This window comes from Elgaria multicarinata, chromosome 4 (genome assembly GCF_023053635.1).
Source record: "Elgaria multicarinata webbii isolate HBS135686 ecotype San Diego chromosome 4, rElgMul1.1.pri, whole genome shotgun sequence".
Classification (NCBI taxonomy): Eukaryota; Metazoa; Chordata; class Lepidosauria; order Squamata; family Anguidae; genus Elgaria; species Elgaria multicarinata.
Genome location: NC_086174.1, coordinates 49,654,905 through 49,680,615, shown reverse-complemented (window position 1 = coordinate 49,680,615; position 25,711 = coordinate 49,654,905). Strand labels below are relative to the sequence as shown.

Sequence of the window (25,711 nt, the reverse complement as noted above, 5' to 3'; positions counted from 1 at the left end):
TCGTAGATCTAGAATATGCTCCATTAGCAATTCATCATAAATGCTGCTATGTCCACTCCTTCTTCCAATTATGAGACCCATGTACATGTAGATTTTGGCAACTATTTCTGATTTTCAAATCTTCTAGCTTTAACTGCATCTCTTCCGTAGTGAGGAATAGTCTCTGGATTTATTTCGCACGCTTTACACACTCTTCTAGTGCTGCATTCGCCATGTCGGCTATTCCTGTAATTTTAAGAGATGGTTTCATCCATTTTTTTCTTCCAGAGATTTAATAGTTGCTGTCAACTTAGACATGATCTCTTCCCTGCATTTTTGTAGTGTTTCTGTAATTGCTTCCAGCATCTAAGTTGTTTGCAATCCTTGGGACATCCCCCACTCTACCTCTATTTTTAGCTACCTCCATTGCCAAGTCCTTACATTTTGCACAGCCGTTTTGTCTCCAGTGAGGGTTGGAGCGCAGATCTGAGGTGGCCATTGCCTTGCGTGTTCCACCCACCCCACCCCATTAGTACATTTATCCTCATACTTGCAATGTGTTTGGTAGCACTTGCTCAGGATGTTAAATACGTGACGTAGTTGGGCCACTGCTAACTTTTTGGCTTCACGTTGATGGATATCAGGACATGGCCAATGTCCTTCTGTTGGTGGCTAACTGCATGTCAGATCACAGCTCACTGTGTTTAAAGTCCCATTTCAGAGTAGGGGTAGAGGTCACTCTTATCCTGAATTGTTTGTCAAACTAGAACCAATATGACCAAGACTGTGAGAAATAAGCCCTTAGAATTATGTCAAATTATTTGTTCATGGCTGGTACCAGCTCAACCTCTGTCAGTGCACCCATACAGATGATGGGCCCAGACAACCAACTGTTCAATTATTTCTCGGCCTTGGGCTGTTTATATTGCTCCATTTCTTGGGTAAAATGTATTCCCCTTCCCAGATCATCTCCTTAGCAGACAGGTGAGATATGTCAGAATATGGGCTGCACTGGGAACACCAGGGCCTCCCCCACCCCAAACTGCTGGGAAGGAATGTCTGAGCTGGCTTCCCACATGGATGGCCCCATCCCTGTTGCGCTGGCCTGCCCCCCGGGCTGCTGAAAACAATGCTTGTGGTTAGTCAGACATGGGACCCAATCAGCTGATGCTGACCCTACCCAACATACCTGCTGTGTAAGGTGGTCCAGGTACGCTCTGCACTCCTGATCTAGCTGCTGTAGCTTGCATTCCTCCTGGGTTGGGTCCCAAGGGTTGTCCGGTGTCCTGTATGGTGTTCTGGTTTGGAGTCAGGGTCATCACACTGGGGAAACCCTTAGCTGGGGCCCCATCACTCACCTGGAGTAAATTAAAAACACTGTCAAGCTTGGCCATCATGTCCTGGTCATTGGTGTCTTGCAGTTCAAAAGCTGTGCTGATTTTAGTCTTGAGAAGAAAAATTACTTTCCACTCTGTGTACCTGTGAACTCACAGTGTTTAACATTTTGTATGCCCCTGTTGGGTCTGTGGACCCTGAGTTATTAGGCCTGAAGGGCCTGTGGTAATCTGGTTAGTTGGGGGAAGGGTTGTGTGTAAGCCTGCTAAAGCACTCTGCAGGCTGGCCCAGGATGGGAACTAGTCAGGCAGCAGATTTTGGGACAGGGTTTTTTGTGCTGCTGTGTTCCCCTTGCCAGGACACAAATCCAGTGCACAAGGCAACTGAAGATTCTCCTCCACCCCCTGGTGTGAGTTCCCCAACACACAAGGTTACCAGGTACAGCCACCTCCACCCAGTTCTCTTACAGTAAGGATTCTACTGCCCATCGGTCTCCACACCAGAACTGTAAACTGCTATAACAAGTTTTGGTGCATTCTTCCTATCATCTTCCAAAGAAAAATCAGTGCTTTTTGGCAACTGCAAGGCTAACTTCCTTATTAAAGCTCTGATGGCTTCTTGCTAACACTTTCTAAAGAGCAACACTATCTTCCAATAATTGTAAAGTTAACTCATTATCATCAGAAAATTTAAATTCTGCTGTCTCAAGCTCTGCAATCCTATAGACAGTGAGAATAAGTCCCATTGAACTCAACAAGACTTATTCCTGAATAGCCATGTAAGGATTGCACTGTCAAGCATCTTAGTCTGAATTCTGAGCATTATTTGTTTAGACCAGTAGCTATAAAATTGTATTTCAGGAAATGCTGAGGTTCCTTGGAAACTTATTAGTGGCGCTTTAATGAGAAAATCAGTAAGGGGAGACAAGGCTGCCTGAAAGGTTCCTTGCGCACCAGTGTGCTGTCCACCCTACAATGTGCAAGGGAATTCCAGTTTAGGAAGGTTCTCAGGGGCCACATTCCAGCAGTGGGCAAGGCCAAGGACTGAATCTGTGGGGCCAAAGCACAGGAGGCAGGGCCAGATGTAATTTGTACCAATTTGGTCATTTTCCCACCAAGCATACAAGCCCCGGGTCAATTCTATGTACATCTACTCAAAAGGAACTCCCAGTGCAAATTTCAGCTCAATTCTAAAATTTAAAGGTATTCAAAATGTTCAAAACCTAGCAGGATATTTAAAGTTTTAATGCCTTTAAATTGCTGTTATTTCTGACAGGAGGTAACAGTGAAATTTCCTTGCACTGTGCTGAAGAAAGCCTGCTTTTCTTGGGAAATCCTAGCTCTTAACTCCAATCAGAGTTAACTCCATTCAATTAGGGCGAGGGGTTCTTTCACAGAGCTGGAAAAGGGGGCAGAGCATGCAGAAGAAGCAGCTCACAGGTGGTGAACCTCTGCAGGCCAGATCCAATCCATGAGCTGTAGGTTCCTGATGCCTGCTTTACGTCTTTCCTTCTCTCACATCCTGTCTGTTCATACTGGGCAAATAATTTTATATACTATTGTTTTTTATATCTTAACAAAACTAAAATTTTAACAACAGATTTTCTTCATAATTTCTACTTTTAAGTTTCACTAACAACTCAATTTGTTAGTATTCACATTTTATAGATCTATAGTTTTCCTACATTAACGTTATAATTAACCTCTTTCAAAATATAAATTATTTATTTATATAGCACCATCAGTGTACATGGTGCTGTACAGAGTAAAACAATAAAATAGCAAAACCCTGCCGCATAGGCTTGCATTCTAATAAATGTGTGTTGCAAAAGAACACTCCATCTGTTTTGCTGAAATTTGACAGGCATAACCCCCTCCTAAGGGGTTATTATGGTTGCAAACTACATCCATGTCTGACAAACAAAAAACAGTTAGTCTTTTAAAAATTTCCCGTGACAGTAAATGGGAGGCACAGAATCTATATTTCTGAATCTCGACTATGGTTCGGTACTGGAATCCAAGAGGACGGTCCCCAAATCAATACAAACCGAATCAGGCCATTTTCCTAAGTGCTGAACCAGAATCCAAGTCAACTCTTGTGATCATTGCCTACCTCTACTTCCTATGTATTCAACTCTTAACTGGTTAATGTATGTTAGACTACATTAATCTTTGTGAATTTAACAAAACAAAACAAATTGTGAAAAGAAAAACAAAAAAGAACAAGAAATTACATCATGCATAGTAATATCAATGTTCCATCAAGTACAACATTCTTATAAAAAAATTAAAAAGGGGGGATTATGCGTAAATTTCAAGGAAGGCAGACCAAATATCCATATATTTATCTACTCACAAGTGGCACCTATATACCACCTGTTCAAATGTTGATAGTGTTGTTAAGTCCTCAGTTCACTGCGTTATGGGAGGTTAACATTTATTCTTCCAATGTTGTAATATCAGTCTTTTGGCTGCCATAAAGGCTTGAAAAATCCATTTGCGCTGACCATACATTGCAAGAAACCGGTAAATAGTTTAGGAGGACATGTACATCATTCAATATTAAAGACTGTTCCAATACAAAGTTTATCCTTATATATGACCTCCTCCCAAAAGGAGGCTACTATTGGGCATTGCCAAAACATATGAATAAAAGAAGCATTAGGTGCATTACATCTTCAACAATTATGCGAATTAGACAAGCCCTTATTTTAAAAAAGACTTTGTGAAGTCCAATAAAGTTGAAAAAGTTTTTTGATGAACTTCAGGTAAGACATTAAAAAAAATCCATTGGTTATGCAAGATAGAGCACTCCAATTCTCTATTTCATTCCTGCCATATTTATTTACTAATAACAAATATTTATATACATGGATCATGGGTTGATACGCCTGTTCAGCCACTATAGATGTTTCCAATAACAATGGCGGCTCTGAAGCTGTAAAAGCAGCTGGACCAAATCTAGATTCCAGCAAGTGTTGCAATTGTAAGTTTTGCCATTGAGCCGTAGTAGATAAATTATATTTAACACATAAATCAGAAAATGACAAAAACTCATTGTCCAGACCTACTAATTGATCCAAAGAAAAGATCATCCTATCCTTCCATGTCCTTCCAAGTCTATTTAGCACAAAAAATGGATGAAACTGTAATTGACATCTCTCTAAAAGTCAAAATTTCCCCCCATTTTCACAATGTAATTTCTGTTCTATTTTGTTAATATTCACAAGAAAACAACAACAAGACACACAGAACATGAACTGGCAAAACAAAAGTGGTGGGGTACGGCAAGGGTGATAGTGTGTGCGTACACACAACCACAATAAAACTCAAGGAATGAAATTTAGATTTAGGTTTGTCATTTAGAAAATAACTCAAATTTCATTAAATTGGAACAACAAAGGAAACAAAAAGCTGGGGGGGGGGACACACACACACGTGATTATGATTAATTGGAATCACAAATTTATGTTTCAAAATTCATAACAAGGAAAGAAGAAACCTGTTGGCTTGAACTGCATGCATAAGACACACAAAGCAGAAGAAATTCCAGGAGAAAAACTACTAAATAAAATATTTTAAGTTATAACTAATAATGTTACTTATGTACGGCAAATGTACTGAACGAAACCAAGAACAAAACAGAAGTAAGGGATAGGTTATAACACAGTGGAAAAATTGAAAAAAAACTAAATTAAAATTCTTTTTTCCTAACTGGGGAAGGGGAAATGCATTCACTACCTAATTCTATACAAAGTCAAACAAACAGCGCAGAATTACTGACAAATCAAAGAGAAAGATTGTGCAGGAAAAAGTCTGAGAGAAGGATTACTTCCTGTTCCCAAGCAACTACACAACAGAATTGAGAGAAATGGAACACAGCGAGAATTTTACTGAAACACTCGATGGAACTCAATCCTTCCCCAAAGCACAGTGACTGGAGCCCCTGGTAAAATGTGCCCCAGCATTAGAAAATAGTCTTGTCAGTCAGTCAGGACCACTTCCACTATCCTCCCACTGGTTCAGAGAAATGAAACACAGAGGTTTCGGGGGGAGGGGGGCAGTTGGCAGAAGACAAAAAAATCTCCATTGTCTCCAAAACATGAGTTATACCCAAAGCCTTGGTCTGGAGTGGGTTCAGTTCAGTTGCCTTCAGTGGGAAGCCCATTTGGACTAAAAAAACTGTAAGAACCTAAGAAGTGCCCTGATGCTGGATCAGAACGAGGGTCCATCTAGTCCAGCACTCTGTCCACACAATGGCCAACCAGCTGTCGACCAGAGACCAACAAAGCAGGACATGGTGCAACAGCACCATCTTTTAATAAGGGATTGTTCAATTCAGCTAATTGTGGGTATAGCCAAACAGCTAATGCTTCTTTTAAACATATGTTTTGGCAATGCCCAGTAGCTGCTTCGTTTTGTGGGGAGATTATTACACAGATAAATTTTGTACTGTAACAGTCTTTAATATTCACTGATGTACATGCGCTTTTAAATTATTTACATGCTTCTTGGAAATTAACGAATGGACAGCATGAATGGATTTTCTGCCCCTTTTGACTAGGTAAAAGACTATTATAACATTGGAAGGATAAATATTCACTTCCTATAATGCAGTGAATTGAAGACTGTACAACACTTTCAATATCTGAACAGGTGGTATATAGATGTCATCTAGATGTATAATGGCTAGAAGGTGGCATGCATTTCATACAAATCCATGAATGTATATTTTAAAAAATGGGAGGGGGCATTTTGGGTGCCTGAGGGCATTCATGGTGCCTATGAATGGAAGCCATTCATGGGTACCATGACACCCATAGGTACTGCACTGAGGACCACTGTGTTTGGATGATTGTATCTCGGCTTAACAAACTGAGATATTAACAAACTTTTTGCATGTGCACACAGCCCCTTCAGTCCTCCCTCCATGCAATTTCACATGACCTGATTCCCAGTCATGCAACACCCCTTTCCTATCCCCCCTCCACTGCAGTCCCTTGTACACGTCATCTGCTCTGGGGGTCCCAAAACCCACCAGACCTGTTTTGGGAGGGCACAGGAGGCTGCAGGGGGAAGGGGGAACCCAGTTCACTGGCAGATATTCCATATGCAGAGGGATATAATGTAATTTCACCCTCAGAGTAACAGTTTCAGATCAAGTCAGGATATCAAACCAACCTGAAACTGTAGTTCAATATCCTGGCTTGTTCAGAAGCTGTTAAACAATTTCCCTGTTCAGATGTAATGGGAAATTTTAGTTAATTGAAGACTTAACTTTTATTTCTTCCAATATGTGTGAAGGGCTGCTTACACAAACAAGAGAGTTGTTCATGCTTCAGCTGATTAATCCAAGACATGACTGTCCAAAGTTTCCCTATGAGTACATCTGTTAGCAACAGCACCTAGAATTTTACCTTGATTGGGTTGGAGGTTATCCCTTGACTTCTCGCATTTTTTGAGTTGTTGTTTTTGGTGTCTTTATTTTCTGAAGAGAGTTTCTGAGATTTCTCAAACATATTAATCCCCAAGATCTGAGCTACTTTGTCAAGCTCAGATTGTTTCTTCTTTGCAACACCAACATTTAATGCCAGTTGAGAAACCTTCTTTGCAATGTTCTCTTTTTGTCGGATTACTTCCACTAGCAAGGGGTCTATCGGTTTACGCTTCTTCTGCAGCATCACCTCTGAGTCGGTCAAAGTGATGGAACAGGAAGAACAAGAAAATCATGTTAGCACCTGCAAAACTATTTTAGTTAATTAAACTTATTAGATATGACAGCTCAGCCCAAATTCCAGAAGCTGCATGTGCACAACTGAATGCAGAACTAGCAATACATTACCCACAGTTATATTCAGCTTATTTAATTCCCATTTAGGATAATACCTTGGGATGCCTAGGATAGAAAAAAGGTAGAATTCCACGCTTTCTAGTGGAATATGTAATACAAAGCATCATCATTAAAGAGCATCCCAGGGGAAAAGGACACATAAAATGCTATGAAACAATACCTTGCTGTTTTGAAAGCCTATTTAATTCAATCCTCAAATAGTGCAGCTTCTTCTGTTGTGTTTCTAGTTGAGCCTTCAGCTTCTCTCTTTCCTCTATTATCTGAAGGACAGAAAGGCATTAAAATGGCCCCTTACACTGAACAAAGCCAAAGGAAAATTGCAAGGACCACTGTGGTGCATCTTCTTGAATTTGAGCAATTGCAATAATATTTTTTTAAAAAATATTGTTTTATTAATTTTCTTATAAAGTTGATGTAATTCACATTCATTCATTACAAAAAAAAGACAAACAACAATAATCACTGGATGAACTTCATACATATAATCAATGACATTTTACAATTGATTAGGGGTAAATAGGGTAGATAGAGTAAAATGTCTCATTTTCTTTAAATGTTCTTCAGATTAATTATGCTCTTCCATTCATCCCAAAACATCTTTCCAACATGACCAATGTGAGTATGGAGACATCATGTGAACAATATTATTTGTAAAATGTATAGTCTCCCCAATTTTCATAAAAACCAATCCTTGTATTTTTCAAACCAAGCTTGCCTGACTTGACACATTAGTTTCTCCATTAAGGCAACAGACCAAAGTTTATTTTTCCATAATGAAAGAGAACCTGTTAATTTTTTCTTCCGGGAAGATGCTATTGTCAGACGCTATTGTTAATGCGTCTTGCATTTTTATTTGATCTGTCAAAAATGGAGGAGAAACTCAACACTCAACTCAACATTTTCTGGTTTGTCATTAAAAATGGGAAAAAACATTTTCCCGAACTTATTAACTGGGGGACAAAGCCACCACATATAAAAGTATGAGCCAGTATTTTCACAACCCCTCCTGCATTTTACTTGAGTTGTCTTTTATCTTGCTGGAAATAAATTTAAGTGGTACCTTGACTACAATTTAGCCCATACCGGCATCAAAACAAAAAGAGAGACAAAGGGCACCCCGTTTGGTAACCCATAAATTGGAGAAATGAATCTATTTCATTTATTCTAATCAGAGCATCATTAGAACTGCACATTGATTTCAGTGTTGTGTTAAATGTTTCCCCTAAACCCATAGATTCCCCTAATTCATAAATACACTCCCATTCCAATATGTCAAAGGCCTTTGATGTAGTTATAGAGACCACAGCACATTTCTTGTTTTTGTTTTTTGAGCAATGCACAAGTACATAGAAGCCTTCTTATAGGGATTGATATCTGTCTTCCTTTTATGAAATAACACTTGTAACACTTGTTTCTAGACTAAATGAAATGTTAAATCAATGTATTAAAAAATAATAATTTAACATTTCATTTAGTCTAGAAGCAAATTTTACCAGACTATGAGGGGAAATAACTTTTTCTCTGGGTGGCCCCCTTATTTACATGGGGGGCCCAGGAAAAGAATTTGATAGGCTGACAGCCTCCTGAAACACCCTATTCTGTCCAGCTGTTTGGGGAGTTTATGAGTCCTATTGCCAAGGCTCTCTCTGTTTCTAGGGAAAAGAGAAGAAAAGAAAGATACTTTGGGCTTTCCTTCCCAAAGTTCAGAAACAGAGCTCACCAAAGCCCTTTAAAAACTCATAAAATACAAACAGTAGCTTTGTAAACCTGTGGTCTTTAACATGGGGAAGAGTTCAGTGAAGAATCCTTTTTTAAGACAACACAGCCAAATATCAAAATATCAAAAGAAGTTTATTTTGGGGTGGGGCAAGGAAGGCAACAATCACACACATACAGAATCCTAAATAAAAACCCCAAAGTCGGTCTAACTTGTCTAGTCACAGTATCTATTCGAGTCTTGGGACTCAGAGCATATGCCAAATTTATTGCAGAGGATGGTTTGAGAGGGAACGCATCTAGCTTCAAATTAGATGGTGTATAGCAGGGGTCCCCAACTCCCGGGCCACGGACTGGTCCGTGGCCTGTTAGGAACCGTGCTGCGCAGGTGAGCTGCTTTCAATAAACTCTTTATTTGTCCTAAAAATGTTTACTAAATCACCATTCAAACCCTTAAAGGTTCAAACCCTTACTTTTGGTATCAGAAATAACTCCCATTTAAACTAAATCATATTTTTATTGGCAGGGACAGATTACTTCGTAACATGCCACACTGCTAAATTTGTTAAGACTTCTTTCATAGAGTCAACTTATCTCAACAGATGACACTATAGGCCATTGATCTATTTTAGCTATCTTTAAAACATAAAATCAACTCTTGATGATTTGTTAAACTATTACTTATTTTCCTATTATATTTAGCCTGTATACTAATACTTGTATGCTAATGCTGATACTAGTATGCTGACACTATGTATCTTGCTTGCCTTGTGTTTTCACTCTGATGTATTTGCAAAAACCTAGTTAGCTACTGAGTAATAAACTATTTACTTAAATATTAATGACTCCTTTTCTCCTCTTTTTAAAGTTACTTTGAGCATAATGAGGGCCACTAAACTGAAGCTGAATCCTGGCAAGACGGAAGTCCTGTGGGTGAATGGTTTCCCAATCTAAGAGATAGAGTCATTGCCTGTTCTGGAGGGAGCTGCATTCCCTTTGAAAGATCAAGTTCATAGCCTGACCCATCACTGTCACTGGAGGCCCAAGTTGCCATGGTAGCTCAAAGTGAATTTTACCAGCTTTGCTGTTTCATCAGCCTCAGCGTCTCCTGGACAAGGATAGCTTAGCCATAGTGATACAGGCACCAGTAATATCAAGACTGGATTACTGCAAGGAACTCTATGCTGGTCTGCCCTTAAGGCTGCTCTGGAAGCTGGAGCTACTGCAGAACACAGGAACTCAGCTGTTGTCCACAGCTGCCCCTTTCCAGCATGTATCTCCTTTGCAGAGGGACCTGCACTGGCTACCTATTCACTAACGGGCCAGGTTCAAAGTTCTAGTACTTGTGTATAGAGCCCTAAACAATTTGGGACCAGGATACCTGAGAGACTGCCTTGTCCCTTATCTACTTGCCCAGTCACTGAGGTCATCAGAGGGGATGCTCCTGGTGATTCCGCATGGACCTATGGCTCAACTGGAGTCCACCCAGAGAACGGCCTTCAGCATGGTGGCTCTCTTTCTGCTGAACTCCCTGCCTCTGGAGGTCAGACAGGTGCTAACATTGTGTTGTTTCTGGGGCCATCTAAAAACATCTTTATTCAGGAAGCTGTCCTTGATTGGCTGACCAGCCAATACTGTTTTATAAAACTAATATTTTTGAATGAGTTTTATTCTTTTATCCCATCTTTTATTGTTCACTGCTCCAGAATCTGTCTAGATGTGGAGCGGTATATAAAAGCTGTAAATAAATAATTCAGAAAAACAGAAATCAGTTTTGCAGCTGTATCATTATATCATCATGGGCCAGAGAAATATGTGCAAGAACAACTACATTATACACATATATATTTAAACTACTAAGGATGTAATCCTATGGAGATAGATGTCAGCCCCCAAACTCTGAGGCTGATGATTATCCAATGCAGAGTGTGGCCAAAGTACAGAGGGGATCCTTTACTCCTTGCTCCTTATGCCCTGAAGCTGATAGATGCTTCGAAGTGGGAGGGGGTGAGGTGGATGAGAAGCTAGTAAAGGGGCTTGCACAGTCTCCTCCCCTCCTTGGGTACACCCCCTTTTTGTTCTCTCTGAATTCCATTGCCGGGAACAGAGGAGGAGTCAGCGTGGAGAGAATCGTGCCAGCTATGAGGCGAACGGTCCCAGAAACGGAAAAATCCTATTGTTCTCTAGACCGTGTCTAGTGGCCATAGCATTGCTTCCTAAGGTGCTGTGCCTATAAGGAGAAAATCCAATTATTTATTTCTCACCAGCAATAACTAGATTGTAGGCAAACATTTTGATATGCCAAAAGGGGAGAAGAAGTAAGACTGAAAAACAAAGACAGAAATTCAGCATTCTTATGACTTTACTATTAGCAAATATTTATTAAAACAAGTTAAAAAATACTCACCCTTTGCTTCTGAGAAGTCCGAGGACTTTCATCTGATATTGTTTCCTTGACAGCTTGGACAGAAGATTGGGTGAGCAAGTTGGAGGAAGGAGCACACATAGGGATTTGCACAAGCACAGACTGAGCTCTCTGGATATTAGGAGTCCCTTTGCCTAGGGAAGCTTCCTTAATAACTTTGAGGTTGGGTCGTGTAGGATTTGGTGGCACTGATGGCTTGACAAGTCCATGTATAGCTGAAAGTGCAGGGTCAGACGTCTGTGGAATATACATGGGCCAGCCGGAAGCCTCATATGTCACGTAGTGTCCATATGCATTATAGCCAGGAGGGGGCATAGTGGGAGGTGGATAGTTTTGTGGCACCTGAATGGCAGGGAATGGTGCAAAGTCTGGATCACCATACCAGGAAAACGAAGTGGGAGCAGGAAGTGAAGGTGGAGCTGATGGTATTAGAGGTACTGAGGTGCCAGCAGGATTATCTTGCCTTACAGTTTTGCTTGTATTGTGCTCCGAGTTGGAAACAAAGGACATATCTTTAGATGGTGAGAAAGAACCAGAGGGTGATAGAGAGCACTTTTGGGTTGACTCTAGAGAATCTGTGTTGCTTTGGCTCTTTTGCCTCTCCCGAGATTCTGGTTTACAAGAAGCCACCAAATGACGATCAGGAGAACGAGACGGTTTTTTCCCATGGAGTCGTTCCTGAGTACGGGCAGCAAGCTTACTAATTTCAGCCACCCCAATGTCAAGACCAATAGTCATGAGCAAGTCATGGATCTTCTCATCATCTGGCCTGGACGCTTCTGACGTGTTTGGTTTTACAGATGGTCTAGGAAGAAGTGAAGAACTTACTTTCTGGCTCATACATTCGTTCTCCCCACTCAGTGTTAGCTTTTGAGTGGAGAGGAAGTTGACATTAGAGCCTTCATCATCGCCATAAAGAAATTTCTCTTCATCTTCAATGTCATCTATGAAGCTGTGCCTTCTCTTCTCTTGTGCGCTGGTAGAATCTGTCATCATTCCCAGAATGCGCGAAAAGCCACTCCCATCCTGGCTGGCTCTTTCATGAGGAAGCAAGAAGTCACTGTGCCTGTCAAGATTCTCTGATGTCAACTCATGAGTCTCTTTCTGTTTTAAAAAACTTCCACAGTTCTGTCCAAAGAGAAAAGCATTTTGTTGATTGATTGCACTTCTAAGTCACCCAATAACCTGTGGGCAGTGTACTATGCATTAAAACACGAATTTCTATGGAATTCCCTGCCTCTGGAGGTCAGGCAGGCGCCAACCTTGTATTCTTTTCAGCCCCTCCTGAAAACGTCATTGTTCAATGAAGCCTTTCCTTAATGACCAGCCACGGTTCACAGTTCACCTTTCATTTTGCGTTTAAAAATCTATTTTAAGGTGTTTTATTCTGTTTTTATTGAATTTTACCCTGTACACCGCTCCAAAATTTTGAATGGGGATAAGACCAAGATAAAACCAGCAGAAAAGAATAAACCATTCTAACATCTAAAACCAATTTAAAACCAGCAACAGAATAAAGTAACAAAAAGCAATTTCTAAAATGCCTAAGAAAATTAAAAGGTTTTAACTTGAAGCTGGAAAGACCATAATGTAGGCACCAGGCAAGCCTCCTTGGGGAGAGCATTCCACAAACAAGTTGCCACCCTGAAAAGACCCTGTCTCTTATAGCACCCACCTTGCCTCATTTGGTAGCAGCACCCAGAGGAGGGGCTCAGACAATTATCTTAATGTCTGGGTACACAAATAGGCCAGAATATGGTCTCCAATCATGCACACTCCCTTGAAGCAAAGGAGGAAGATTTGAAAGAAGGGGGGTTTCTTTAACAGAGACTGAACTGTTAGAAAACAGTTCAGACTAAAAAAAACCCAAGTCATTTGTTATTACATTCTATAATGAGTCTAATCAATATTTCAAGCCATAAGACAGATAAATATATTCATATATATACAAGCAATACTTTAAAACATTTAGAGAAAACTGTAAGAAAAGAAAAGGAAAGGTGGATTGAAGCAGGCACAGAAACTCCAGAACCTCATGCTATTTCTTCAGTATATTGTGGACCTATTATGATTACGGCTGAGCCAAACTTCCATCATCCACAAATAATGTCCCTGTTTCACTCTCTTTCACAAAGTGATACAAAAATGAGGAAGTGAAACAACAGGCTGACATGCTTTCTTGCCATCTTGTACTGGTGAGCAATAAAACTGCCAGTACAACAAAACAGACTGTGGCAGCCCAAATGCCTTGGTAGTAACTATGCATTCCCTGTCTCCAACCCACCAAGATTTAGAGTGAGAACAATGCAGGGGCTTCATTTGACCTCAGTGATATTGCCATACAGCTAAATTTGCTTAGCTATGCAGCACCATCAAGGACACACCATGATTAGCTGGGATCCCGAAGCAAGAGTGAAAGACAAGAATCATCTTGTCAAAAACGGAGCAAAGGAGAGTGGTTGTGAACAGTGAGGCACAGAGGAAAGAAGGTACATTTGGAGATTTTGAAGGGAACATTTTGCACTCCCCAAACATGTTTTTGTGCCATAAACAAATATTCTGCACATCCTTAGTTATGCCAATTGCATGAAGAAAATTCACTTGGGCATATTGTGTCCTGTGCTAAAACTATAGAAGGACAGAGACAGGGATGTCAAAGGAACGACTCAACATGTCACATTATATGTTTTAAAGCAATTCATAATACTAACGTCAGTCTGCACTAAATGGTCTAAACGATGAGGATAAAAGGGCACTCTTCCATTCCATCCCTCCTGATACAGATGTGAAGGGAGAGGGCCTGCCTGGTGAGCCCCCTCCCCCTTTTTGCAACACCCTCTCCATTGAGGCTGGCCTGGCTCCAACATTGTTATCTTTTCAGCACCAGGTTTGGACTCTCCCCTACTCCCAGGCATTTCAAAGCATATGATAAAGATTTAACCACTCTTGGGATTTTTATTGCTGATTTTTTGGGGAGTACGTAAATGTTTTGATTTTGTTTTTTATATTGTACTTTTAAGGTTTTTAATCTTTTGGAAACCACCCAGAGTGCTTTAGCTGTTATGCAAAAGAATAAAAATATTGATAATCATAGTATAAGGCTTTTAATAGGTCCTGTGATTTCTGTTGATGGTTTATAACTGTTGTATTTTGTATGTTTGTTTTATATTATATTGTATTTCATGTTTTTAAACTTCGTGAACTGGCTATAGAACTTTGGCTATTAGGCAGTATAGAAATGTAATAAATGAAATGGAATAAATAGCATTATTACCATTTCATTTACATTCCACACACTGAAACTAAGTTGAAGTAACTCTTTGTAGCTCATTACAAAGTCCAGAAATACATCTCTAATAAGGACTTTAACTTAATCATATTACACAAGGCTAGTATCTACTACTATTCTACTGTAAGAGTACCAAAGATGACACTCAGAATTAATATGTCAAACATTACTACCACTTAGTCATTTCTGTCAGTTACGGATTTTGAAGCAAAGGATGAAATCCAATTATGTCCATCCCCTGACAGAACAGCATCCACTATTGCAGCAGGTTCCCCTTGTGCAGCCCCCACCCCCAAAGCTGCTCTGGAGAGTTTGGGTACTCTCTAGGGAAGTTTTTGAGGTGGCACCAGGGGCTACTGAGGGGACGAGAGGATGAGAAAGGTCTGCTTATGCAATGATGGATGTAGTCCTATATGTAGAAAAAGCTGAATTATACATGTGTCAATTAGTAGCTACTATATTTTTGTTCTAAACTTTAATCCAGTATATGTCACTAAAACAACTTCATTTCATGCTTCTTTGGGACAACTCTGCCTCACACAAAAAGTTTTAAACTGATCAAGAAGTTTGATGTTTCAATTTAAAAACAAGTCCTAATTCTGACTCAAACAGGATGCAAGAAGCTAATTATACAGTGATGCATACTAAATCAACTCTACAACAATGGACCAGTTCACACGATCAAAATAAATCATTTATTTAAGACACGGGGCTTATTTAAATTGCTGTGCGTGCCAGATGCGATTCCCATAATCACCGTTGGGCGCAGCTTGCCATGTTGCCAAACCCAGGCAGCATGGCTAGTGGAGCCATGCTACCCAAGTTTGGATAACATGACAAGCCACCCCCAGGCAGTGACATGCATTGGGATGCAAATAATCCATGGCATTTATTTTGATCTTGCAAACTCGAGTCAGTGAGTGCAGCCTTGATAGTGCTCTGTGGTTGTTTGCTTCAGAGATGAAGTTAAATATTACAATTAAATATAAAGCAGCAAAGTGTAACTGACAGATTAACAAAGAAGGGAAAGAATACAGTTCAAACCTGCATAAAAGGATCGTCCACCCGTTTCTTCAATATAGATTTTTTGGGCATTGCTGGTGCGTCATCTGGTCTATGAAGGTACCGAGGTTCAGAAGACTGTATTGAGTTAGTCACGTAGCCACTGCCAGGAAGTTTTCGACTGAAATTTCTTAGTTCCTCCTCTTCTCTTTTTCTCCTAGCATTTACAAGCTTACGGAAATCCTCATCTAGATATGTTGGGCTTGGGCTTCTACTAAGACTTCGTTTACGATAGTTTCGTGTTGCTGGCGTGAAACCATGAGGCTCTATGCTCATATCAAGCAGTCTGTCATCTCTGTCATATCGAGCCTGTTTTGGTTCTCGTCCTCTATCTTCTGATGGATATAGGGATTTTCTAAGTAGCTCGCCATAATTATCAGTTTCTCTTGGTTGATCATGTAGATGGTCATAGTTCCTACTGCGATAGTCCGCATCATGTCTCACACTGAAAGGGCTAGAAGACCTTTCCTCAAGAGAAGGATATCGCCCAAGACTTCGAGGTGAAATGCTTCTACTAAATATTGGACCATCAGCCAAGCCATCCCTGATGAGAGAAGCACGTAAATTACAACACCATCAGCAACATGAGTTCAGTGGCCTACCTATGATGAGCCAATACTTCCTGTTTTTTATTCAACATGGCTGGCTGCAGATTTTGCATCTTCAGGAATAGCTTCATCCACTAACCACCCCGAACTATGTTGCTTCTACAGAAATAACAAGAGCTCTAAAATGCCTTATTTATGAGCATAGGAGACATATGCAACAGGAACAGAAAGGGAGAGCCAAGTCCCAAGCACCCTGTTCTATAAGTGGAAGTCTGCTCCTAGAATTCTGGATCCAATATAGTATCTTTAGTTTATCTTAGATAGACACACACATACACTTTAATTTATTGTGGTTTTGGTGTGTGTGTGTTTGTGTGTGTGTAGCTATGGCCAACCAATATGTCTTGCTTTGAACCAACATGGCTGGTTCTGCAGATTTTGCGTCTTCAGGAATTACTTCATCTACCAACCACCAACACACACACACACAGAGTTGGTCTTATGTAAAGTTTGTATCCATGCATAGCGGGGTGGGATGGAGGGAGATGCTCTCCTGCAGCTGTCAGAAGCAGGAGAGAAGCTTCTCCTCCCCCCCCTCCCCGCTAACCATTTGGATATGGACTGAACCACTGTAGGTCCTGCTACTGTTAAAATGGGTTCACAGGATTAGCCTACTAGCTAAAAATGACTTGAAATTTGAAACCAAGATTGGTGTTAGCTTCAGAATAACTTAATTCAAACAGTGGAGAGTAGAAGTATCCTATTTGATACTCTGACGTGGTTCGCATGACAAAATAGTTGCCATGCTGGGTGTGGCTAGTCACAAAGGACAATTAGCCTGCCCAAAAGACTGAGTAAAAGGCAGGGGTGAGTCTCAACGTACAAAACAGCTACACTGAGCTCAGAGTTTTCTGTGCCAACAGAAAGTTATTTCACAGACAACAAACTCTTTTAATCTCTCTCCCCTCTTTCTGCTAGCTAATCCATTTCCCCTACTACCATCTCTTTCTCTCTCTCACCCTAGATCACCACCTATATACACAAGCACTCTCAACCTCTTTCGTCTCACACACACATCCCCACCATATCCATCCACACACACACACCTGCCAGTAGCCCATGTACCCATAATGCATGCATATACACACACATATACACATGTCCTACTTAGAATCATAGAATCATAGAATAGCAGAGTTGGAAGGGGCCTACAAGGCCATCGAGTCCAACCCCCTGCTCAATGCAGGAATTCACCCTAAAGCATCCCTGACAGATGGTTGTCCAGCTGCCTCTTGAATGCCTCTAGTGTGGGAGAGCCCACAACCTCCCTAGGTAGCTGATTCCACCGTCGCACTGCTCTAACAGTCAGGAACTTTTCTCCTCCTAAATGCAAAAAACACACTTGCTCTTTTTCAAGTTCCCTCCAAACCCTTCCCCGTTTCTCTGGATCATCCTCAAACTTTTTCTTTTACTCTCTTTCTCCCCACCCCCATCCATTCAGACACAGAAGCACGCAACCCCCCCAGGTTAGTCAAGATAGCCATTTTAAGAACACTTTTAGCTTCCTGCAACCCTCTAGCTCCCACTTTGCTAGTTTTCTGCTGGCTTACCTGACCTTCCTCCAGGCCTCCCTGATTCCCACCCACACAGCTTACCACTCCCCTTCTCAATCTAGCCCCACTAATTTCTCTGCCCCCCCCAAACACTGCACTTTAGTGTTTTCCCCATCTTGCCAGACAGCAGTGATAAGGGGGCCTTTTTCTCCCTGCCCCTGCTGCCTTTCTTTTCCCTGGTGGATGGGCATACTGTGGAGGAAAGTATTAGCCGACACCTGCCTGCCATCTTCATTTATTAAGAATGTCTCTGGGCCTAATATGTGGCCCAGAGGCATTCATGGGAAATGAAGATGTCAGTTAGATGATGATGATGATGATAACAATAACCACCGCCACCACCTGGGAAGAGTAGGACACTTTGACAGGTGCCAAGTAAGGCGATGGGGGGCGGAGTATTGGTGCCCACAGGCACCGCATCGTCTATCCCCAGGTTAGTCATTAGCTGTCTACATAATATTCCTCCTCTATGCTAGAGATGCAAGTAAAATAGTTATTTATTTTTATTAACTCTAATTAATGAAATAATTCTAACTCAGAAGAGGTGAATATGACTGGAAGGGGGGGAAACTACTCTACAAATTCTATAAAAGATACTCTCCCTCCCTCTGCATTTATCCTGGAACTGAAATACTTATTAGAATTTTCCCAACAGTGCTCATGAACACATCCTATAGCAGGGGGAATCATCTTGTCTCATATCTGGAGCACTACTGAAAATGTTGCCGTTGCATGTTCAAAGTTATCTCTGTAATCAAACAGGCTAATTAAAAAAAATCAGATTCTATCAAGGGGAAGGAAAGGAAAGGAACCTCTAATGCAAGCACTGAGTCTATTAATGACTCTTGGGAGGGACATCAGCATTCGCTGACATTTTCTTGGCAGGCCTTATAGTGGGGTGGTTTGCCGTTGCCTTCCCCGGCTGTTATTACCTTTACCCCAGCTAACTGGGTACTCATTTTACCGACCTCGGGAGGCTGGAAGGCTGAGTTGACCCAAGCCGGTTGCCTGAAACCAGCTTCCACTGGGATCGAACTCAGGCTGTAGGAAGAGTTTCAGCTGCAGAAACTGTTGCTTTACCACTCTGCGCCACACTATCAAGGGAAAATGGACTGAAAAAAGTGTCTTTGGAACTAAATGCAACTTATACATTGCCCCACCTATTTACGTATTTTAAGCCCAATTTGTACTATGCAATCTATGTACTATGTACTAGGCAACGAGTGGGCTCAGTCCTGGGCCCAGTGCTCTTCAACATTTTTCTTAATGATTTGGACGAGGAGGTGCAGGGAACGCTTATCAAATTTGCAGATGACACAAAATTGGGTGGGATAGCTAATACCCTGGAAGACAGAAACAAACTTCAAAGTGATCTTGATAGGCTGGAGTGCTGGTCTGAAAACAACAGAATGAAATTTAATAGGGATAAATGCAAAGTTCTACATCTAGGAAAGAGAAACCAAATGCACAGTTACAAGATGAAGAATACTTGGCTCAGCAATACTACAAATGAGAAGGATCTTGGAATTGTTGTAGATCACAAGCTAAATATGAGCCAACAGCGCGATATGGCTGCAAGAGAGGCAAATGCTATTTTGGGCTGCATTAATAGAAGTATAGCTTCCAAATCATGTGAGGTACTGGTTCCTCTCTATTCGGCCCTGGTTAGGCCTCATTTAGAGTATTGCGTCCAGTTCTGGGCTCCACAATTCAAGAAGGATGCAGACAAGCTGGAGCGTGTTCAGAGGAGGGCAACCAGGATGATCAGGGGTCTGGAATCAAAGCCCTATGAAGAGAGACTGAAAGAACTGGGCATGTTTAGCCTGGAGAAGAGAAGATGGAGGGGAGACATGATAGCACTCTTCAAATACTTAAAAGGTTGTCACACAGAGGAGGGCCAGGATCTCTTCTTGATCCTCCCAGAGTGCAGGACACGGAATAACAGGCTCAAGTTAAAGGAAGCCAGATTCCAGCTGGACATCAGGAAAAACTTCTTGACTGTTAGAGCACTGCGACAATGGAATCAGTTACCTAGGGAGGTTGTGGGCTCTCCCACACTAGAGGCCTTCAAGAGGCAGCTGGACAAGCATCTGTCAGGGATGCTTTAGGGTGGATTCCTGCATTGAGCAGGGGGTTGGACTCGATGGCCTTGTAGGCCCCTTCCAACTCTGCTATTCTATGATTCTATGATTTTTAAGATGATAAAGTCTTGGTTGCTGCTGCAGTCCTATACACACTATACACACATTATTATTATTATGTCACTGGGGTATTTTTCATTAAAAGCTAACCTAGGTACTTTGAAACTATCTGGGAACATCAATATGAACATAAAGAGGAAGAAACCTAAACACTTCTATTCTAGATTAGGAAATATCAATATACCCCATGCAGTATATTTTCCACACCATCTCACAAAAATCTTCTGGTGTCTTATATTATACATGGGACAAGAAGCAAGGAGTAGAATTCTTGAGAGGCTGTTCTTCAGAAAACCATACCTGTCCACACGGCTATCAACAGGTGAGCATAATCTATCAGGTGTTCTCTTTCTCTCGGGTGAATCAATAACGTAACAGTCATTGCCAACTATTATTTGCAAGCTCTGTTCAACTGAAGATTCAGGATGTCGACTTGGAGTGTGTCGTCCCGGAGAGCGTGAGCGCCGTCCCGGAGAGCGTGAGCGCCGTCCCGGAGAGCGTGAGCGCCGTCCCGGAGAGCGTGAGCGCCGTCCCGGAGAGCGTGAGCGTCGGCCCGGAGAGCGTGAGCGCCGTCCCGCAGAGCGTGAGCGCCAATCCGGAGAGCGTGAGCGCCATCCCGGAGAGCGTGAGCGCCGATCCGGAGAGCGTGAGCGCCGATCCGGAGAGCGTGAGCGCCGATCCGGAGAGCGTGAGCGCCAATCCGGAGAGCGTGAGCGCCGTCCCGCAGAGCGTGAGCGTCGGCCCGCAGAGTGTGAGCGCTGTCCCGGAGAGCGTGAGCGCCGATCCGGAGAGTGTGAGCGCCGTCCCACAGAGCGTGAGCGTCGACCCGGAGAGCGTGAGCGTCGACCTGGAGAGCGTGAGCGTCGACCTGGAGAGCGTGAGTGCTGGCTTGGAGAACATCTCTGCAATGAGAAAGGGAAAAGCAACTACATCATACCGGCCATTCTTTTAATCAAAACCCGGGCATGAGAATTCTCCCATCATACCTAAATATATAAGTAAAAAAATAGCAACTGTATTAAAGGAAAGTCAATGCAAAGACACAAGCAGGTTCACCATGAATTCTGGATAAGTGGCATAAAAAATAATGGTCAAGGTGACCTGGATGATATCCAAAGAGAAAATACTGAGTTAAAGCCCTATCACTTGGATAGAAAACTTACTTAAGTAATAAACAGAGGTGAAACTGTATTATTCCAGATCGAAAGTATGAAGTTTTTGTTTCTCAATTAACAAGCAAAAAATATTGCGTAACATATATACATAAAAAAGCGTGATATATAGATGTTTAGAAAAAATTAGACTCACATTTAATTGGCAAATTTTGAGTAAGGAGCTAGATTCTCAAAATTTATTATATTTAGCCGAAGGTGTACATGTAAGTTTGAATTTTTTAGGAATGTTTATTTATTTATTTATTTATTACATTTATATGCCGCCCCATAGCCGAAGCTCTCTGGGTGGTTTACAAAAGTTAAAAACAGTGAACATTAAAAAGTATACAACATAAAAACAACAGTATCTATTTAAAAACAACAGTTCTGGGGTCCGTTAAAAACAAACAAACTTAATATTGTTAAATGCCTAGGAGAAGAGAAAAGTCTTAACCTGGCGCCGAAAAGATAAGTGTTGGTGTCAGGCGAGCCTCCTTGGGGAGATCATTCCATAATTGGGGGGCCACCACCGAACAGGCCCTCTGCCTTGTTGCTATCCTCCGAGCTTCCCTCGGAGTAGGCACTCAGAGGACCTTAGATGTTGAGCACAGTGTACGGGTAGGTTCATGTCGGGAGAGGCGTTCCATCAGGTATTATGGTCCCAAGCCACGTAGGGTTTTATAACTTAAAACCAGCACTTTGAATTGGGCTCGGAAACGTATAGGCAGCCAATGCAAGCGGGCCAGAATTGGTGTTATTATATGTTCAAACCTCCTTGTTCCGGTTATCAATTTGGCCGTTGCATTTTGCACAAGCTACAGCTTCCGAACCATCTTCAAAGGCTGCCCCATGCAGAGGGCATATGTGCTGATTTTAGAATATGGGAGCTTCTTATTAGAAGCTCAATATGTCTGTGTACCCGTCAGCTGAATAGCCTATTCAATATTGACCGGGGAACATAGTACTTGGAATGTATATACATATGTGGTGGTCTTGCCCCAAGGTAAATATTTTCTGGACATCAGTGTTCCAAGAGATTAGTTCAATGGGTCCACCCATCTCCATACCAAGCCTTGCTAAATTTAGATATAGGATTAGATAGTAACTTGCTAAGTAAGGAATTAATAAATCATCTATTGTTAGTTGCAAGATGATTGATAGCCAAGCACTGGAAATATAGTATTGATAACTGGTATCAGAGAGTATAGCAGATGGCTCTCTTAGAAAAATTGACTAAAAAATTAAGGATAGCGTGAGTAAAAATTTAAAGGGGCATGGAGGAAATTTATAGATTTCATGAATAAAGATGATGGGAGAATGCATACACAGAGTTAGGGAGAGCACAGGTTTAAAGAATGGAAGCCCTGTTCTATACAAAGATAAAAGAAAATATGGTCTGCAAAAGCGTGAATCAGGGTTTATGAGGGGCAGTAAGGAAACAAAATGTCTTACGTTAATGACGAACAATATTAAATCCAAGCGGGAATTTGTATCAAAATCAAATATATATGTATGATGTAATAATTGAGTTAAGTAACCAGAACCAAAGAATAATAAAAATTTAGAAATGAAAAAGAAGTACTTGGAATGTGGTCTCTCCTTTTTAATCTATTAGGATTAGAGGTCTAAGAACAAGAAATGTTTCAGAAATTTCCTGTTAAGCTATTAAGATCTAAGAACCTTTAGCAAAGCTTTCCTTAACAAGGAATTATTTTATGTTATTTTATGCAAGTTATATTTTAATGTGGTGATACATGTATATTTCTAAGAAAAATGAAAAAGGCATGATTTCCTTTACAAATTCTTATTAGTACAAAACTAAACTGAATCCACCTAAAACAATGTTTGGCACATGCTTTGTCTGACATGGCTTTCTAAATACCAGAACTATAGTTTGAAAACACTTAGCAAAGGCTAAATCCATAACAGGGGCCTTGCTGACAAAACAGAAGCTCAACATGCTATATAAGAATGTTACTTAACATGGGTAATAGTTCATAAACTCCACCCATGTAACATAAGTACATCACATATTGCCACAGCCAGGATTACAACTGCTGAATTCCGTTGTCTAAACTGGAAGTGATATATCTTATTTCCCTTCTCATGTAGTTTTTCATTTTTCAGAACATTTGGGAAACAAGTCATAAATCTGCAACCTCAGGTCAATCAGTTTCTAGGACTCTTGTTTCTTTAGAATATGGGCAGGTATGAAACAAGTATTTGATCTTGGTTCAAGTCAATTATCTTCTCTTGAACATAAATGGAGATAATTTTCTTTTTGATACCATGAATCTTTCAAGGAGGCACCTGCTCACTTCATTGAGCTGGTCACGAGCTCAATCCTTGCCAAGAATTCCTCTCAGGGGGATATCAGGTACTAATCATCATCCTCTGCAGCTTCCTTGCAGGGTCCCAACGAAGACTGCTCAACATGCACATAGTTTTGCCTGAGCTACATAGTACGCCAGTGCCAATCCACAACACAGGCTCCTTGTAGCTTCCCAGCAATTAAATGATCTAACTTTCCTTTAGAAAGCCACAGAAGCTTTGGCAACACATAGCTCAGACTGCCACCTGTAATTTTCAAGATGTAGATAGGCAGACTCATTTGGCTGTTTCATCTGTATCCCAAGCACCTAAAGAAGCATTTTCAATAGCTGGCCTCATAGTTGGGAGATTTATTTTCCCCAGAACTTGGAGAAATCAGAGTGCAAAGATTTTCTGGAATTGCATTATTTCCCCAGGACTTGGAAGAAATAAGAGCCTAACCATTTGGTAGAACTGCTATGACATGAAGTAGTTTTCATTATAAAAGATATTTGTTGAAGGCTATAATCCTACACAATCTTACTTCAATGGAACTTGCTTTGTAGAGGGACTTACTTTTGAGTAAATATGCCTAGGATTGTGCTGTATGTTCTGTTACCCCCAACAAATTTGGAAAGTTTACAAATAAAAATGAAGATGCTATAGGTTCTCTGTGGTTAGAACTACAAAACAGCATAGGAGATAATGGCCTGGTTCAGACAACACGCTAAACCATGCTGCTTAACCACAAAATCTTTCCCTTAACCATTTCGTGGTTAAGCAGCATGGTTTAGCGTGTTGTCTGAACCAGGCCACTGAGATTATTACTAAGGTAAGCCAAAGGCTAATTAGTTTACTTCAACAGTTAGTGCTTAACTCTAACCATTTTTTTTATAAGCCTTTTTAATTTCAATTGGAATACCTTGTCAACTAACTATACCATATTTTGGACTACAACCTTAGTATATACCCTAAGCCACCCACAAGTAAATTCTACAGACAAGTTCTCCACATTGCTTAAAGGTCTTTCAAGTGATTTTGTGTGTGCACATATGAGAATGAGAACTACATGACCACTTCATGTAAAAATGGAAATAGGATCACGGAAATAATTCAATATACAGCCCAGTCTGCATACTTACTCAGAAGTACATTCCATTAAATTCAATGGGACTTACTCCTAGGTAAAACCTACATAGGACTATTTACACATTGTGACTTTTCTCTCTCTACTTTGAGACGAACTCTTTCCCCCCTACCAGGGGCTTCAATTTTGATTTAAAAGGTGTGTAGTCGTCACATAGCGAAACCACTGATTCGGAATGGCCAGAGGTTGCTCGGCCCTAGCCTAGAGAAGTGGGTGATTACATACTTTAGGGAGGGGGAAGGAATAGGGGCTACACAGAAAAGCTGGGGAAGTGAATGAGCAGCCATTACTACCGACGTGGAAATGAGAGCGGAAATCTGAGAATGTACTCCGAGGGCGCTCCAACGCCCCAGAGCCGGAGAGCGTACCCTACTACTGTGGCGCGAGGACGGCGAGCGCCGAGAAGAGCTCTTGCTGAGCGGCTGGCGGCGGTCCGGGAGGGTCCAAGGAAATGGCGCGCGCCGCCGGTGTGTGACTGGTTTCCGCTTGGACGTGGAGGCACCGGAGCGGGAACTATGGGAACCCGAGCTGCTGCTGCCGTCCTTTTTATATTGCCTGGGTAACGCCTGGGTCGAGCGGATGCTGTCCTTTTTGGGCGACACGGCCGAACCGCTGCCGTCCTTTTTGCACGGGTTGGAGGGCGTCACAGCCGAGCTTCTACCGTCCTTTTTGCACGGGTTGGAGGGCGTCACGACCGAGCTTCTACTGTCCTTTTTGCACGGGCTGGAGGGCGACACGGCCGAGCTTCTGCCGTGCTTTTTGCACGGGCTGGAGGGCGTCACGGCCGAGCTTCTGCCGTGCTTTTTGCAGGGGCTGGAGGGCGACACGGCCGAGCTTCTGCCATTCTTTTTACACGGGCTGGAGGGCGACACGGCCGAACCGCTGCCGTCCTTTTCGCACGGGTTGGAGGGCGACACGGCCGAACCGCTGCCGTCCTTTTTGCACGGGTTGGAGGGCGTCACGGCCGAGCTGCTGCCGTCCTTTTTACACGGGCTGGAGGGCGACACGGCCGAGCTGCTGCCGTCCTTTTTGCACGGGCTGGAGGGCGACACGGCCGAGCTGCTGCCGTCGGTATGCTCCAT

General features: G+C 41.8%; 1 protein-coding gene across 1 annotated transcript in view; it reads right to left on the bottom strand.

The window, feature by feature from the left end:
* LOC134398162 (zinc finger protein 318-like) overlaps positions 1–25,711 on the bottom strand; it is a 35,308-nt gene extending 9,597 nt beyond the window's left edge. The window contains exons 1-7 of the mRNA XM_063125409.1: positions 24,998–25,711; positions 20,319–20,920; positions 15,639–16,200; positions 11,288–12,433; positions 7,325–7,424; positions 6,731–6,999; positions 1,169–1,337 (exon numbers count right to left, since the gene is read on the bottom strand). Of these exons, the coding sequence (XP_062981479.1) occupies positions 1,169–1,337; positions 6,731–6,999; positions 7,325–7,424; positions 11,288–12,433; positions 15,639–16,200; positions 20,319–20,920; positions 24,998–25,711 (3,562 nt within the window). The remainder of the gene's footprint in view (positions 1–1,168; positions 1,338–6,730; positions 7,000–7,324; positions 7,425–11,287; positions 12,434–15,638; positions 16,201–20,318; positions 20,921–24,997) is intronic.